Below are 18,155 nucleotides of genomic sequence, written 5' to 3'. Positions count from 1 at the left end.
AGACCTTTTAAGTACCAGTGTAATTAGGTAGTATATTACCCTGGTACATGTAATGCAGACCTTTTAGGTACCAGTGTAATTAGGTGGTATATTACCCTGGTACATGTAATGCAGACCTTTTAGGTACCAGTATAATTAGGTAGTATATTACCCTGGTACATGTAATGCAGACCTTTTAGGTACCAGTATAATTAGGTAGTTACTAGTATATTACCCTGGTACATGTAATGCAGACCTTTTAGGTACCAGTATAATTAGGTAGTATATTACCCTGGTACATGTAATGCAGACCTTTTAGGTACCAGTATAATTAGGTAGTATATTACCCTGGTACATGTAATGCAGACCTTTTAGGTACCAGTGTAATTAGGTAGTATATTACCCTGGTACATGTAATGCAGACCTTTTAGGTACCAGTATAATTAGGTAGTATATTACCCTGGTACATGTAATGCAGACCTTTTAGGTACCAGTATAATTAGGTAGTATATTACCCTGGTACATGTAATGCAGACCTTTAAAGTACCAGTGTAATTAGGTAGTATATTACCCTGGTACATGTAATGCAGACCTTTTAGGTACCAGTGTAATTAGGTAGTATATTACCCTGGTACATGTAATGCAGACCTTTTAAGTACCAGTGTAATTAGGTAGTATATTACCCTGGTACATGTAAAGCAGGATGTAACATTCCATGTTGTTTGACACATTATTACACTGGATAATGAACATCTGCTAGAAAATTTGGCAATTACCTTTCTGTACCTTCCTATTGAAGATGAGTTTTGTATATCTGTTTGTTTCTATCACTCATTGAGGGTGTAGATGGATGGTTTTAGACTGACGAGAGAGAATTCAGTAATAGTGTTGACAGAATTGATTAGGAGCATACAAATCAATAAATGAATTCTGAAAACAAATATTGGTTGTTTACATTGTACATTTTATATCTGGCTGAATTGTATATTGAAACTAAATAATTTGTACTATTCATGTATTAAAATTTTAAAATGTGTTCATGTGATGCTGGTATTTTAAGCTAACGGTAATCAGCAACTCAGTGTAGTAAGGTTTTGATATTTCTACACAGTACATCAAATGATGAAAAAAAAGTCATTTTAAACTCTTCATGTGTCTTCCCTTCTAGATAAGTTGGTCCATACAACCCAGAGGGAGCTATAACAATTCCTCATTCTTTGTCAATTGGCTAGCTATTAAGTTTGGTACTTTCATATTTTGTGTTAAAGCTTACTTTTCCAGTTTGAACTAAACTTTGAAATGAAATTGTACAGCAGATATTGAAATTTTGGCATGGTTTCACAGATTTTATGGCCTTGAAAGCAAGTTTTCTTAACATCTGACCAGTCACCTTGATCTCATTTTCATGGTTCATTGGTTAACCCAAGTTTTCATGTTTCTCAGATACTATAAGTAGAAGACCAACTCTTTTTTTTTGTATACAGAATTACTTATGTTCTACACATCTAACAAGGTAATGTTAACTTGACTTTATTTTCACGGTTTGTTGGTTAACATTATGTTTTTGGAGGCCTGTTTTCAGAGTACTGTTCATTAAATGTAAATTAACCACTATTATTAGTGTAAAAATGATTGTTAATTAAGTGTAGATTGGATATCTTTCTAATACAGTTAATCTTACATCAACCTCAATTTCATGGATGGACTTTTCCAATCTTTTTGGGGCTCTCACAATAAAACAGGTTTGCAGGGAGAAATCACATACATAAATTCAGGTTAACTAAACCCCAAAATAAATAGATTGTTGTTAACTTTGCTGGGATATCAACACTACCTGATGGAGCCTCATTCATCACTGTTGTATGCAATGAACATCTCCTGTGTAATCTATGCCATCCTTGTGTCTTCTTTGTCTGTACAAATAGATAGTTACTTGTCAGATATTTATATAATTTATCAAGTTTAAACAAAAAAGCATATTTTGCAGTGGTTTTAATAATGATCAGATTCAGATATAGATTGATAAATATAGCTGTCAAATTTATCTGCATCCATAGATGTGCTTGATGCATCTAAAGAATAAAAATCTTGTTTGATTTCTAAACTTTAGAGATTTTAGTTCTGATGAAAGAAAGAAAAGAGATTTTTTTTTGAAGTTTTGAAACATGTAAAAAAAATATCTTTCAAGTATATTTAATGTTATATCTTGATGAAATTTGAAATGTCTTCTCGTTAGTTCATTGATTTATGAAAGATGATTTGATTGATTGGTGATATTAATTATTTCTTGTGTGTACACCTGGTGAAAGATAAGGAATCTGTAGACAAGCAGAAAAGCAGTGAAGTTATGAGAACTATTATTATGTCTAGTATTATTCTGCATTATAATCCTACAATTACTGCTTCATTACTGGGGAATAATTCTGTTAATAGCTGAATTGTTTCTTAAGCTGGGAATAAAAACCAAAGAATGTTAAAGAATCAAAAGACGTTGAGAACATGGATTAATGCTTTACATCTCTAATATGTAACTGTTGGAAATTAATATCAAACTGGAAACATTTAATTCATGGTGTAAAACTAGTACACAGAATCATTGTGGATTTTAGTGTTGGGTTTTTACAATTTATTCAGTGGATAGCTACAAAATAAGATCACATTATTAATTCAGATTTTTTTTTTATATAAAAGTGTTTCTGGTTTTGTGAAATCAGAAAAAAGATCTTTGTTTTTTGTGTGTACCAATTCAGTTAAAACTTACATTTAATCTTGGCAGGAATAGTTTTTACCTCAAGTGAAAAATTTCATTGATATACATATTACAGTTACAATCATGCTGTTGCATAGCTTAAAGCAGATTGGAATATTTCATCCAAAAATAAAGCTTGCATTATAACATGTGCAGAAAACTTTAATTTGTACCAACATCAGCAGATTGTCGATTCTCATACTTAATCTACATGTACTGGAAAGTGTTACTATAGGAATGTTGTTATTTCATACTTAACCTACATGTAGCGTAAAGTGTCGATGTGAAACACGTTAGCTGAAGGAATGATGATACCTGGGAGATATTTTTACATGTTGATTATAGAAACAGAATTTGAATAGAAAGTGTGATTAACAGATGGTTTCTGTCTTGTTATGTTTGGCAATTTGACGAAAATAACAAATTGGATGTAAAATTAAAATGGAGATTGACAAATAATAATAAAGATGAGTTCTATAAAAGATAAATTAATACAGAAATATAAAAATTTAGTGACAAAGAAAGGTAATTGGATATACTTTAAGGGGGAGCTGTTAAAATTTGGGGAAGAATGAGATGAAAAACCATTGATTTTAACACACTTTTACCCCTTTACCTTTGAAAATACAATATCAAAAAGCAGGGGTGGATCCAACAATTTAAAAAAAAAAGGGGGGGGTCGGTCCAAATATAATTTCCCTTTCAAATGCATTGATCATTCAAAAACCCTCCGCTGGATCCGCCACTGAAATTCTTTTTGTGACCACCAAGTATTGTTGAGCTGACAATTTTTGTGATAGCTAGGGAAAAAAAGGAGACAGTTGTATTTATAACTCAAGCAGAATCTATCAATTCGCTGGTATGAATACTAACAAGGAACTTTACTATTAATGCTATAAGATTTAGAGTATACTCAGGGAATGATTTATATGAGGAATCTGTCAGATTAATTTATGTTCATATCTGTTTAATTACCCAGAGTCATCTGGGTATAATTATTGTTGTAATGTATTTTATTACATGATTGCACATTACAAAGGGAGGTAACTTAGAATCGTAAGGAAGCAGCTGTTGATTCTGTAATAGAGTTCACATACTTCCTAGCCACTTAATTACAAATTGAACATAGACTTGCTTAATTGCTAATTCTTCTTTTTTTTTATGGCATCTGCTCTTGTAAAGATATCTTTTAAAGATGTATGCTTTGTACTAGACATGACATACATTCAGCGATTCTTGTTTAGAAGTAAAGATGGTTTGAACAGTGAAGGTTTTTTTGTAGTCATTACAACACAATTTTCCAATTTTCAGAATCCATGTAAATTTGTACCCCAAAAAATTAAATGAATCAACAGTATACATGTGCATCTAAGTCTTACACAGCCTTGACAGTGTAATCTGGCTAAAACATTACTCCAATATTTTGGTTAACATAGTTTTAAGATTTGGTCGGTCACCTGGTTGCATGTTCATTGTCAAGACACTGAGTTTGTATATCTCATTTTCTCTGTCCTTTTATAACATTTGAACCTAGTTATGTTATCTGAACTCACACTGGTTTTCTTTTACATTATCCAAAACAGTCCTGTGTGAAACTGGTCCAGACACTGTATCGGTATTTTCATTATATGATAGTCTGAAAGGTTGTCTTTCAGAGGATTAACTTTCTCAATTGTCTTTACATGATCTCTGTAGTAAATATCAGTTAGATTTATGCATATCTATTTTTTTTTTTAGCTCCAAGTCGTGCAGGTGGTGACGATGACACTGATTTTGCTCGTCCGACTTCCACAAAAGTTCTCACCGCCAAAAGAGTACAGCCATCATCCAGTACTACATCAAAAAGAAGTGGTGTGCCATCAAAATCATCATCAGGTGAGTGCACACTCTATCATGTCGTCCTTTCTCAATCATCAATCTTCACTACATCTGTTATAAAGAGTTCTTTCAAATCATAACACAAATCATCCAACATTATAGTGCTCATGTGTTATTGCATAGAATTTACAATGTCATCTCTTCTTGAGCATTTTTTTAGCTCACCTGACCTGAAAGGTCAAGTGAGCTTTTCTCATCACTTGGCGTCTGGCGTCCATCTTTCCGCGTCCGTCGTCCGTAAACTTTTACAAAAATCTTGTCCTCAGAAACTACTAGGCAAAATTTAACCAAACTTGGCCACAATCCTCATTGGGGTATTTAGTTTTAAAAATGTGTGGCGTGAACCAGCCAACCAACCAAGATGGCTGTCATGGCTAAAAATAGAACAGAGGGGTGAAATGTAGATTTTGGCTTATAGCTCTGAAACCAAAGAATTTAGAGCAAATTTGAAATGGAGTAAAATTGTCTATTAGGTCAAGATCTATCTGCCCTGAAATGTTCAGACCAATCGGACAACCCAATGCTGGGTTCCTGCCCCCAAATTAGTAATTTAAAGGAAATTTTGCAGATTATGGTTATCTTGAATATAATTATAGATAGAAATAAACTGTAAACAGCAATAATGTTCATCAAAGTAAAATCTACAAATTGTCAGTTGACCCCTTAAGGAGTTATTGCCCTTTATAGTCAATTTTTAAACTGTTTTATTAATATTTTAGTATTCTTTTAAAAAAATCTTCTCCTCTGAAACTACTGTGCGAAATTTACCAAACTTGGCCACAATCATCATTGGGGTATTTAGTTATATAAATGTGTCCAGCCAACCAACCAAGATGGCCTCCATGGCTAAAAATAGTACATAGAGGTGAAATGTAGATTTTGGCTTATAACACTGAAACCAAAGCATTTAGAGCAAATCTGACGTGGGGTAATTGTTTATCAAGTCTGCCTTGAAACTTTCAGACAAATTGGACAACCTGTTGTTGGGTTGCTGCCCCCGAATTGGTAATTTTAAGGAAATTTTGCAGATTTTGGTTATAATCTTGAATACTATTATAGATAAAGATAAACTGTAAACAGCTATTATGTTCAGCAAAATAAGAAATACAAATAGTTCAACATGACCAAAATTGTCAATTGACCCCCTTAAGGAGTAATTGCACTTTATAGTCAACTTTTTACATTTTTAATAAATCTTTGTAAATTTTTAGAAAATATTTTCCACTGTAATTACTGTGCCAAGTTCATTATAGATAGAGATAAATGTAGCAACAAGAATATTCAGTAAAGTAAGATCTACGAACACACCACCATCACCAAAACACAATTTTGTCATGAATTTATGTGTCCATTGTTTAATATGCACATAGACCAAGGTGAGCGACACAGGCTCTCAAACACAGGCTCTTGAGAGGCTCTAGTTTAAGTTATCAATATCAATTTCATCTTTGCTAGAAAATCTTTTCTGTCAAATTATCCAACATTACATTTAAGTGCTAATGTGTTATTGCGTAATTTACCATGTCATTTCTTTTAAGATATCAATCTCCTGTACATCTATGCTAAAAAATCTTACTGTCAAATCATCAATAATGAATTAGTGCTACTATGCTATTGCTTACGATATTATATAACACTCCTATTCAAATTTATGTTTGAATTGTAAAATAGAAATTTGTAGCATGTGGTTAGGGACTATCAAACTATAATCAGCTTTAATTTCTGCGCTAAAAACTTTCAAAGTATTTCGATTTTATTTTATGTACTATATATTTTCATTACAATACAGGTTATAACACATTTGTATCATTAGCCTATGAGCTGGCTGTGCTGTGTTGTTTCATGGACATACAAATAATATTGCTTTTTCATTCATTATACTAACTAGTTGCTTTTCTTACTAAAGGGAGCTCACTCCAACGTCGTCGGTCTATTTCTGGGCCAGGTAACTATATTGTGCACCTCATGTCTCATTGTGTGGACACTGCACCCTTTCTAACATCCCCTTAATCATACCTGTTTAGTTGGAACATATTTTTAGTGATTTAGATTTAATTGAAGAATATTGTAGAGAACTTAGAAAATCTAATTTAAAAAAATTAAACTTATATTTAGTTCAAAGTATATATAGTACATTCATTTATGTTTAGAAAAAAACATCTTTGGAAATTGAGTAAACAACTTCAAGAATAAAAATTTGACTTTAAAATCAACTTTGAGTACTGTTGAGAGAAATAATTGAAATGAAAACTATTACAACAGAGATAACTTTTACTTCACTTTTCCTCTTTTTTCTTTTTTTTTTTCTTCACAGTAGTTGGTAGATTTTGTGTTGGTCTTGCATGTTTAAGTGATAGGACCAGAAATTATCAATTTATTGTTGTACACGTATATATAGATATTGTTGTATACGTATACATGTATGTATTTTAGCTGGAGGAATAATTTATGAACAAATTTTGGAGTAGTTGTTTTGACAATTTTCAGTTTATAATAGTAAATAAAGGCAACAGTAGTATACCGCTGTTCAAAACTCATAAATCGGTGGACAAAAAACAAAATCGGAGTAACAAACTAAAACTGAGGGAAACCCATTAAATATAAGAGGAGAACAACGACACAACATTAAAATGTAACACACACACACAGAAACGGACTAAGCATCAGACAAAATCCTATGAGAATAACAAATATAACATCAAAACCAAATACATGAATTTGGGATAGATAATTACCGTGACACGTCTTATAGTGATGTGAATTCAGACTCAAAAATAAGAGAAAACAAACGACACAACGGAAACACAACGTTAAAATGTAACACACACAGAAACGAACTATAATATAACAATGGCCATATTCCTGACTTGGTACAGGACATTTTTAAAGGAAACAATGGTGGGTTGAACCTGGTTTTGTGGCATGCCAAACCTCCCTCTTTTATGGCCATGTAAAATATAACATTTAAATGACAACACAACATTACAGGACTACAATATGAATAAATAGGAGAACACAATTGACAAAGAAACACACGAAAAATAGCTAACAAAAGGCAACAAGTTTAAAATTTTTAATACGCCAGAAGTGCATTTTGTCCACACAAGACTAACTAGTGACGCCCAGATACAAAAGTTTGAAAGCCAAACAAGTACAAAGTTGAACAGCATCGTGGACCAAAAGTTCAAAAAAGTTGTGCCAAAAACGGCCAGGGTTTTCTGTTAGGTACCAAAACATCCCTATTATTTAGAATAATTTTTACTTTTGCAAACAGTAAATTTTATAAAATGACTATACAAAAGATGTACATGATAAAACTGAAGTATTAACTAATTACAGGAAACAACCGAAATACATTACATAACCCGACAAAAATCAACACATCCAAATAAGTTAAAACCTCAACGCCAAGTGACGTCATATTAGAAATTGTAAAAAATGACAAAAAAATGACGTCACATTTGAATTTGTAAAACAGATCATCAAAAAATGAAAAATGACGTCACATTTGAATGAATAAGATAGAATTAGGATTGATTTAAGAATGTTTTGTTCTACTATTTGAAAATATGACAAATTATCTATGGTTTAATTTTATTGTCCTTCACTTTGAGAGAATATAAAACAACAAGACAAAAAAAGAAACCACACAGAAATTTAAGTAAAAGAAACAAAGATGATCAAATATCAGTTACCTAATATGTCTACACCAGGGTTTTATACAGACCTAGCTGAATAGTAATCGACAGATAATTGTTGGTTTCAAATTTACCTAAATGAAAATCTACATGTTGTAATGAATGGAAGGCCTAAAATATGCTTGTAAAAGTATGCAAACTTTGAATGACATTATTTCTATTACATTCTGATGTAAACTTTTACAAACAGCAAATTGATTAAACTTATTATTCTGTCCATTGTAGTTTCATCAGCAGCCAGCCAAGGAGCTGTGGATGAAGATTTTTTCACCAGGTCATTTGAAGATGTCCCTAAAGTACAGGTAAAGTCATCAGTTATTATATAACTATTTTTATAGGGGAGGTGGGTGTACAGTTGTATAGAGATCACCCTGACTGTCTTGCTGTATTTTTTAGATATTTGAATTAGGAGTGTATCATACTAATATGGATTACGCTTGACCTTGACCAAGTCAAAATAAATTTCATTTGGGTCATAACTTTTTTATCCTTGGATATATTTAATTTTAGATGTATCACTTCATTTCGATGTGTTGCATAACACTGTATTTTAACCTCTTTCCTTGTCCTCAACTGAAACAAGTTTTTATCTAAGTAATGAAAAGGAATAGAGATCCCACATTTAAGTATCTTGTCGTTTATATTTACCTCACAAAATTCTATGGAACTCATGCATATTTTTACATATTAAATGATAAGAAAAATTGCTTCCATAACTCAACATATGTAATCCTTTTATGTGTATTTCAGATATTTTCTGCACGAGACATGACAGATGTATTGAACAAAGCCAAAGACATACTGTCAGATGAGAAGAAAGATTGGGAGAAAAGAAATGAAGCTGTAAGCTCTGTTTTGATCCTAATTTTGTCTTTTGTCCATGAAAAATATCAGAATTTGTTGTCATTGATCTAATTTGCAATATCTAAAAGAAAAATGTTTTGTTTAAAGAAAAACCTGCTTTGCTGTTTTCAAGATGCCTATAAATCTAGGACAGCTGCAGCCAAAACTTGCAATTTAATATATATCAGAGACCCGGATACAATGCATTTTTAGGGGGGAATTTCAAATTAACTTGACATTACAATTAATAATAAAAACAAACTCTGTCTGCCTGATTTAACTTGTAAGGTTACCAAGGCAAAGTAAATATATATATCAGTTAACTTCTACACAATGAGATAGAATTCCGGAATTTTCCTTGGATACTTTAGGCCCAAATGGAGGCTGTAGTCTCAGTATGGTTACTTTGATGGTTATTGTAAACATCAATTATTTCATTACTATAAGAAAGAAAGTCTTAGTTTGTCAAAATACAGTAAATTATGTATGTAGAATGTTTTGTCATTGTAATCGCTCTTAAGGGAAAATCAGAATAGAAGGAGACAAAGGGTAAACATCAATTTGATAGCAATGCAAGGAAGATGCTTAAAAATATGCAAACAACACTAAATTCCCTAGAGAAAAAAATGTATAGACTGTTTATGCATGATAAATTTCATAACAAGGAATATTTTCGTACATGGTGTGTAGAAGCTTTACCTAGGCTAAAATATTTATTTTGATTGTCCTTATTTCAGATAAAAACTGTTCGATCTGTGATAGTACAAGGAGGGCAGCAACAGGATGAGTTTTTCCAATTGTTGCGGGGTATGGAACCCTGTTTTACCATTTGTATCCGGGACCTTCGATCTCAGATTGTTAGAGAAGCCTGTATTACTATAGCGTAAGTTTACATAGTATAAGTCTGACATTGATTCACCACAGAAAAATTATAAACAAATAAAATAGAAACCTACAAACAAAACAAGAAATAGTTTATAAGAGACAGTTACAAGAAGTGAATGGAACCGTAACGATTAAAAATAAAATGCTGAAATGTAAATGAAAAAGTTAAAAGATTTCTACACCCACACTTCCACTCAAAAAGAAAACAAAATTTCTAAATATTCAGTTTTAACTTGAGGACTTCATTCCAACTGAGTCCCATTTTTAATTTCTAACAATTATTCAAGAAGCAGTCCTTATTCAAGAATTAAGCAGACACGACTTGATCTTAATCATTTGTAAAGTGAGCTTGTTTAAGAAGATACAAAAACCAGATTTTAAAAATTCTTTGACCCAGACATGGATAGAACACACTCAAATCAATCATGTTATCGTTAGACAACTTATGTTGTTGGTTTTCATAAAAGTTGTTTCATTTATTTTAAAATTAGTGAACATGCATACAGAAGACTTACATCTACATATTTTATTAATAAACTTAAAGGAATTGGATATCTTATACTTCTAAACATGATTGAAATCATTTTCCATGAAACTTGATTACTATGACAATATATATACGAGTTGAGTAGATGAAAAATTTACAGTCCTGTACTGAAAAAACCTGTTTCAGACAACTCTCCACAAGAGACCAAATGACAGAAATGAACAACTATAGGTCATCATACAGCCTTCAACAATGAGCAAAACCCATATTGAATAGTCAACTTTATAGTTAATTAATATCAGTGATGATATAGTCAGATTATAAGTTCTAGTAAGATGTTTCTTTTTATTTTCAGATATATGTCTCAGCAATTAGGAAGCAAGTTTGATCATTTTGCCGAATCTCAGATGAGTCATCTCATCAACTTGATACCCAATAGTGCTAAAATCATGGCTACATCAGGAATAGTCTGTATACGATTCATTTTACAAGTTAGTATAACAAACAAGGGATACAACTTGAATATTTTTTGGTTCAATTACTTTTTAACATGACCTTTTTGAAAAAAACAAATCTCAAATATTGGATAAGCTTGTTAAATATATTACATAACATGTCAAGTTTAATGAAAGTGAATGGTAAGGACTTTCAAATGTACAAGGAACAATTACTGTAGATTCAACAAAATTTGTGAAGATTTTATTATTCAAGTACAAACATTGTGAATATACACATTATAACAGTATATTTTTTTTCTTTGCAGTACACACATTCCCATAGGTTGTTGCCAATCATAACTTCAGTGTTAACATCAAAATCCGCTACAATAAGACGGTAAGTTACCCATCACTTCAGTGTAAACATCAAAATCAGCTACAATAAGACGGTAAGTTACCCATCACTTCAATGTTAACATCAAAATTCGCTACAATAAGACGGTAAGTTACCCATCACTTCAGTGTTAACATCAAAATCCGCTACAATAAGACGGTAAGTCATCCATCACTTCAGTGTTAACATCAAAATCCGCTACAATAAGACGGTAAGTTACCCATCACTAGAGTTTTAACATCCAAATTCAGTGCAATAAAATCCAAAATTACCTGTTACTTCAGTGTTAGCATCAAAATCCAAGTCAATAAAACTGTAAGTTACCAATCACTAGAGGAGGTAAAACATCAAAATCTAGTACAATGAGACGATTAGCTACCCATCTCTACTTATCAAAACTTCTGGCCAGAACCTTACTGATTACCTCATATGCTACCTATATAAAAATATTCAGTAAAGTATACCTTGTACTAGAAAATGAATATTTCAATATATCTGAACAGAACCCTATTTCTACCAGGTTGTGATCATACATATTAAAAGGATATAAGTACATTCAAAATGTTACAATTAAACAAAATAAAACAAAAAATGTTTTGTGTGCAGACCAAATTTTTTTTGGGTACAACTTATCAAAACTGAATAGTTTAAAAAGGCTTTTCACACACATTTTCAACATAAACCTATATTACAAAAAGGCCAATGCAGAGCAGCTGCCCCTCCCAGTCCCCAAAACAAAAAATGAAACAAACAGAAACTACTGTGTTTGGTTACTAACACAGGTCTAATAATGAAACCAGTTGAAAGTTTTTTAGATTGCTGAAACACTAAGAAGGAAGGAATTTGTTTATTCAGTTTAACATGAAATTACTTCCTGAGAAAAATGCCAGCTGAAAATATACTATAACAATTTTTTTATGATAACAACTTTCAAACTGTATTAAATGCAAATAATTGTCTATATTTCATGATAACAAATTGAAAGTTACAGGCACATTAATATATGTACTGTTTTTTACTTTTTTTCAGACAAGTTTGTGAATTCATAAATCAAATTTTACACACTTGGCCAACACATGTTTTAGAGAAACAGATAGCTAATCTACAGGATGCTTTAAAGAGAGGAATTAATGATGCAGACACTGATGCCAGGGCATTCTCTAGAAAGTAAGTACAACATTCAAGCTTTTTGTTCACAATGATATGTGTTTCCCACACCACATGCCCTCTACATGTTAGTTTTTGGAAAATTATTTATGTAATATTATGGTTTATGTCAGTGTCAGCAAAAATATCATTGTATATATGTGGATAGTAAAATCACAAAAATACTGAACTCCAAGGAAAATCAAAACGGAAAGTCCCTAATCAAATGACAAAATCAAAAGCTCTAACACATCATACGAATAGATAACAACTGTCATATTCCAGATTTGGAACAGGCATTTTCTTATGTAAAAAATGGTGAAACATACATAAAAATGTTACCTTTCCTTTAATCACAGCCAATATAATCACTATGATTTGTTCTTGGCACACATTTCAAATGTATAAGTAAATAATACAAATTAAAATACATTGAAAATATGAAAAACAGACAGTATTTTATATCAGTATAGTACCGTCAAGTTTTAATACTTCATGCACATTTTAAGATTTTCAATGCATTAACATACAATATGAAGCAAGGACTTTGAACATGTGCAGACCTGCAATATGGAGATACACAAGTCTCCAGCTGTAACCTCAAATGATATCAGATGTGCCTATTTTAAAAGTATCATGTCTTAATGATTTTCTACCTTCAGAGCATTTTGGGGATTTGCTGACCATTTCAAAGATCAGGCAGATGCCTTGTTGAATGCCTTAGAACCCTCCAAACAAAAACAGGTTAGAGGAGAACTGAGTGGATCATCTAGTAATAATTCATTAAATAGTGCTGAAGGGTTGACATCACGTCCACGATCAGCTAGTACAGATAGAGGCTTCGATTCCAGTACATTAGGGTGAGTGGAGTAAACTTAAAACAGAATTTAACCCTGTATATATTTTTCCTCCCCCTAAATTATAATGATGTCTGCATTTTATATCTGCAGCTCCTCTTCCACCAGTTACTGAATTTCAAAAATGTATGTTCATAAAGCCTAATCTTATTATTTGTCTAGAGCTAGAAATGTTTTAGATAAAATACAAGGCAGATGATATTGCCCCAAAAAATGTTGCATCTTTCTTTAATCCCCAAATATAAGATATTTCATTATTAGCCATAAACATGTATTTTTGTGACTTTTCAAAAACAAACCTGTCACAAATTTAAAACAAATCTAATTTGAATGATTGTCTATAGTTGTGATACCTTTTGATTTTATGCATTAAAATAAATTTTACATAAATAGGACATATGCTTATATGTGATGTTCACATTTACTTTTACCAGATCTTGTGGGTTTAATGAATGCTTTCAATTCTGTGCAACATTGCTTTTACTGTGATTAAATTTTTCATTAGAATTATAATTTCTTTTACAGAAGGATCGGTAAGAGGAAAAATAAGTTCAGTTCTGCAAGTAGTGATACAGGTGGTGCAGGTATGTTGTTGATGATGAATGTCATCATTTGTCTTAGTGTAATAAAAGATAATTTGAAAGAAAAAAAAGCATTTGTTTAGAAATGGTCAAAACAGAAAGTTTGATTAAAATTTAGATTCAACATAATAGTTTAATTATAAATGTATATAATTTCAAATGATACAGCAACCAAATTCAGTTCCACTTTATATTTTAAGGAATATTTTTTACTATGATTGGGAAATAAAACTTAATTTAAAGTTCAGTAGTTTGTACTATCTATAATTTAAGAAAAATTACGAGGATAATCTATAAAGGCAAGATGCTTATTAACATATATATTAAGCAGAGCATGACTATTTTAAAGCAAAATTTAAAATTGTTTTTAAAAATCTTGTGCATGAAGTTCCCTATATTATTCTGGAGGCTTAATTAACTTAGCAGGAACTTAAAAATATCTAGTGTCAAAAGTCATTTCGTCGATAGGATAATGTCCCTTAGTATACATGTAGATATAAAACAAAATTTTTTTTTTTTTTAAATTACACTAATAGCTTATAAATATGACTTTAGAATGCAGAAAATTGCATGCAAGCAAATTAGGAATTTAAAACATTCATAGTTTATTTTGCAGTCTGATAAAGTTTGTTTCAAGAAAATGGCAGTGATAAACTAGCCTTTTTATAGTGAATATTATAATGTTATACTGGCTTGGGTAGAATTTTGTCTCCTGTCTTTTTCTTTGGTAAGGGAGATAATCCACACCTCTTCCCTGTCTTTTTTTAGTGTTTCAGGTGCTGGTTGTTATATACATTCTGCCTGCAAGTTTGCAGTTTATTTATATAATCTAACGATAGTTTTTTTTTTCATTTTCTCCTATGGTATTGAGGACATAAATACATATAGTTTGAAAGAAACTTGTAAAAGTAGGAGAATGGGGTTATTCAAAATCTATTGTCAAATTTGCAGTTTAAATTGGTCATGATGGTATTGTCTGATTCCATTTGATACCTCATACCTATATTTGGAGAAAAGAAAGAACTGTACTATTTTGTTTTATGATAAAATCATAGTTATGAGAATGAAAATGTTGGATTTAAAAGATTTGTTACAAGAGAAAACTCTTGAAATGTTATTTGCAATTTCTGACAATTGAAATCAGTTGCTTGATGACAAAGCGAGAAGTCAAATTCAAAATGGTTATATCAAATAGCATGGAATATGTTTTTTTCTGCAAATTATTCATTGCATTTTCAATTAGCATGATAACATGAAATGTTTTGATCTTCAGCCACAAGTAAATGTGAAAATTGACATAACCCTTTCAATACCATTATTAGTACTTTTCCTTTGTGCTTGTTTTGCATGTATCCTTTTTATTACTTTCTACTTTCACTTTCACATCCAGATTTGGATGTTGAAGGCGACGCCCACAAGCAAGGTAAGACAATCACATGACCACCATGTGATAGAGTATAGCGTGCTAGATATCAGCTGTTGCTGTGGTTTGGCCTTTTAGTTATCACATCACTCAACCACTTTTATTTCTGCCATCTTTCTTAGTATCTTTATCTGCTTAATTAGAACAAAGACTGTTTACGTTTATATGTACAATATGAAAGTAGGCATGTCAACTTGAAGATTGAAGTTTTCAAAGATATGTCTAACCTCAATCAAACTTAATTCAATCATAAACCATTATGGAAGTTTTTCATGTTTTATTACTTTCAATATAACTTTCATTTTTAAAAAAAAACAAAACTCTTTAAATTAGAAGTTTTGATTCAATTTTGTATTATTTCTGAAATTAAGACAGTCTTTGTTTTAATACCGCTTCTTTATACCTCTGTACACTCATAATCTTTAATTTCTATATCTTGTACTTATCTTGTATTACTGATTTATATTTATAACATTTTAAAATTTAATTTCTGTATTCTTTTAACATTTAACTTGTTTCTGTTTATATATTTATTTTCATGCCTGGTAATAACTTTCAGACTTAGACAAACCTCTTTACGATTTATATGGCCGTAGAATTGGACGTTCAAATAGTGCCGCAGACATAACCAATCCCTATGCCACAGCACCCAGAAACCGTCGAAATCAGACATCTGGGAGAACAACACCAGTGTCATTTTCTGGTCGTATGACACCAACTTCACAAATTTCTGGACGTATGACACCAACATCATCGATTTCCGGACGCATGACGCCAACATCGTCCGTAACTGGAAGGACAACTCCTGTACATTTTTCTCATAACTCAGGATCATCATATAATTCAACATATAACTCACTGCGTAAGGAGATTTATAAATATTGAGAATGATATGTTTCAGATTAGGGGCATGATAAGATCATGGATGGTTTGATAGAATTATGTTTGACAATTGTTGGTTGAGGCTTGCTTGATTGAAAGTGATATTAAAAGCTGTTCCCAGCATGTATTTTAAAGATTCCATTTTAATCTGGGAATGGATGTTTGAAACCTTTAGAGTGGAAGTTAGAATGGGATAAAAACCCACAGCATGCCATCCTCAAGTGTGCCCTTTGTAGAGTTGTGATCACTAATTAACAAGCATGGACTAGGTTATGTAATGGATCCCATTCCTTTCCCTCCCCTAAATATGAATGGGAGAATAGGGTTTGAAAATTAGGAATACGAATAGTGTGGAATGTATAGATCTGCAAGATAATTGAGTGTTTTCACCAAGATTTCATGGTTCAGTAAGACACTTACTATACAAATCCTTGACTGAACATGGAGTTGTGATCGTGCCGGTAGGATATGAAAATTGTCATCAGGACACATTTTTTGGTTACATTTACTCTGTATGCAATATTGTTGTTGTATAAATTGTTAAAATGTATGAAAGTCATGTTGAGGAGATATGATTTTGAGACATTTCTGAATATAAACACAATATGCAGAATGACTTGGCATAACAGTTGATTGGATATTAAGAATATGGTTGATAGAAAAATATACTTTTAAAAATCATTGATTATTTAGTAAGATAGGTTAAAAAAAAGCTGTTTGAATAAAAAGTAAAAAAAATAAAATATAAAACATTCTGCAGTTTAGACTATATGTTTAATGTTAATACTAAGGGTTGTATTTTGATGATAAAGATAGGTGATAACCAGTGGCTATTTTTGGTAACGATTAGTTTAAAAGTTGACAGTTTATACCTATATCTGACATTTACCTACAATTAATGAGTGATCAGGTGTAAGTGTGTTATTGTATTTGTTTATAAGTCATTAATACACAAGTAAAAGAAAGATAATAGAGAGAGAGAAAAGTATGAAGGTTAAGTCACAAATAAATTATATTTAAATTTATCATTTGATCATGTACAAGTAATAATACAAATTGCTAATTATATAACAAGTAATTCAATATGGTATATGGAATAATAAACAAAAGGAACACTCTTATTAATATCCATACAAATGTTTATTATGCCTGGACACAGGTACTGCAATAACAAATTCTCCTGCATTCTTTTTAATGAATTCAGAATACCTGTGACAATGTAGATCTAAAAATGAATTGTACTTATTAGGTATTACCATATTTATGATACCTTTTATTGTAAGAGAATGTTTCTTTTATCGCCTATATGGCTTTACAGCTTAAAGTCTATTTGGTTTTCATCTAAAGAAAATAAATAAAATTTGCATCCCCGATTTATGTGAATAAAAAAGAGTTAAACAGAGTTTAAGCTTCTTTTCGAAAAGAAAAATTAATTTCTATTCAAACTCTCTTTTTTAGCTCAAATGGCCCGAAGGGCCAAGTGAGCTTATGCCATCACTTGGCGTCCGTCGTCTATTATCCGTCGTCTGTCGTCGTAAACTATTTCAAGAATCTTCTCCTCTGAAACTACTAGGCCAAATACTTCCAAACTTTAACTGAATGTTCCTTAGGGTATCTAGTTTATAACTTGTATCCGAAGTTTTGATCTATCAACAAACATGGTCGCCATTGCTAAAAATAGAACATAGGGGTCAAATGCAGTTTTCGGCTTATAACTCAAAAACCGAAGCATTTAGAGCAAATCTGACAGGGGGTAAAATTGATTATCAGGTCAAGATCTATCTGCCCTGAAATTTTCAGATGAATCGGACAACCCGTTCTTGGGTTGCTGCCCGTGAATTGGAAATTTTAAGGAAATTTTGCTGTTTTTGGTTATTATCATGAATATTATTATAGGTAGAGATAAACTGTAAACA

General features: G+C 31.4%; 1 protein-coding gene across 1 annotated transcript in view; it reads left to right on the top strand.

Annotated features, from left to right (window-relative positions):
- The window catches only part of LOC143063174 (CLIP-associating protein 1-B-like), a 108,994-nt gene that overhangs the window by 48,763 nt on the left and 42,076 nt on the right, over window positions 1-18,155 (top strand). Inside the window, exons 10-21 of the mRNA XM_076235165.1 lie at window positions 4,466-4,603; window positions 6,513-6,551; window positions 8,530-8,606; window positions 9,055-9,147; window positions 9,885-10,030; window positions 10,875-11,010; window positions 11,283-11,353; window positions 12,380-12,517; window positions 13,159-13,356; window positions 13,879-13,937; window positions 15,325-15,357; window positions 15,917-16,219. Coding sequence (XP_076091280.1) covers window positions 4,466-4,603; window positions 6,513-6,551; window positions 8,530-8,606; window positions 9,055-9,147; window positions 9,885-10,030; window positions 10,875-11,010; window positions 11,283-11,353; window positions 12,380-12,517; window positions 13,159-13,356; window positions 13,879-13,937; window positions 15,325-15,357; window positions 15,917-16,219 — 1,431 coding nt within the window. The remainder of the gene's footprint in view (window positions 1-4,465; window positions 4,604-6,512; window positions 6,552-8,529; window positions 8,607-9,054; window positions 9,148-9,884; window positions 10,031-10,874; window positions 11,011-11,282; window positions 11,354-12,379; window positions 12,518-13,158; window positions 13,357-13,878; window positions 13,938-15,324; window positions 15,358-15,916; window positions 16,220-18,155) is intronic.

The sequence above is a fragment of the Mytilus galloprovincialis genome, chromosome 2 (genome assembly GCF_965363235.1).
Source record: "Mytilus galloprovincialis chromosome 2, xbMytGall1.hap1.1, whole genome shotgun sequence".
NCBI classification, from domain to species: domain Eukaryota; kingdom Metazoa; phylum Mollusca; class Bivalvia; order Mytilida; family Mytilidae; genus Mytilus; species Mytilus galloprovincialis.
Note: the sequence above shows the minus strand (reverse complement) of the source record. Positions and strands in the feature narration are given on the sequence as shown.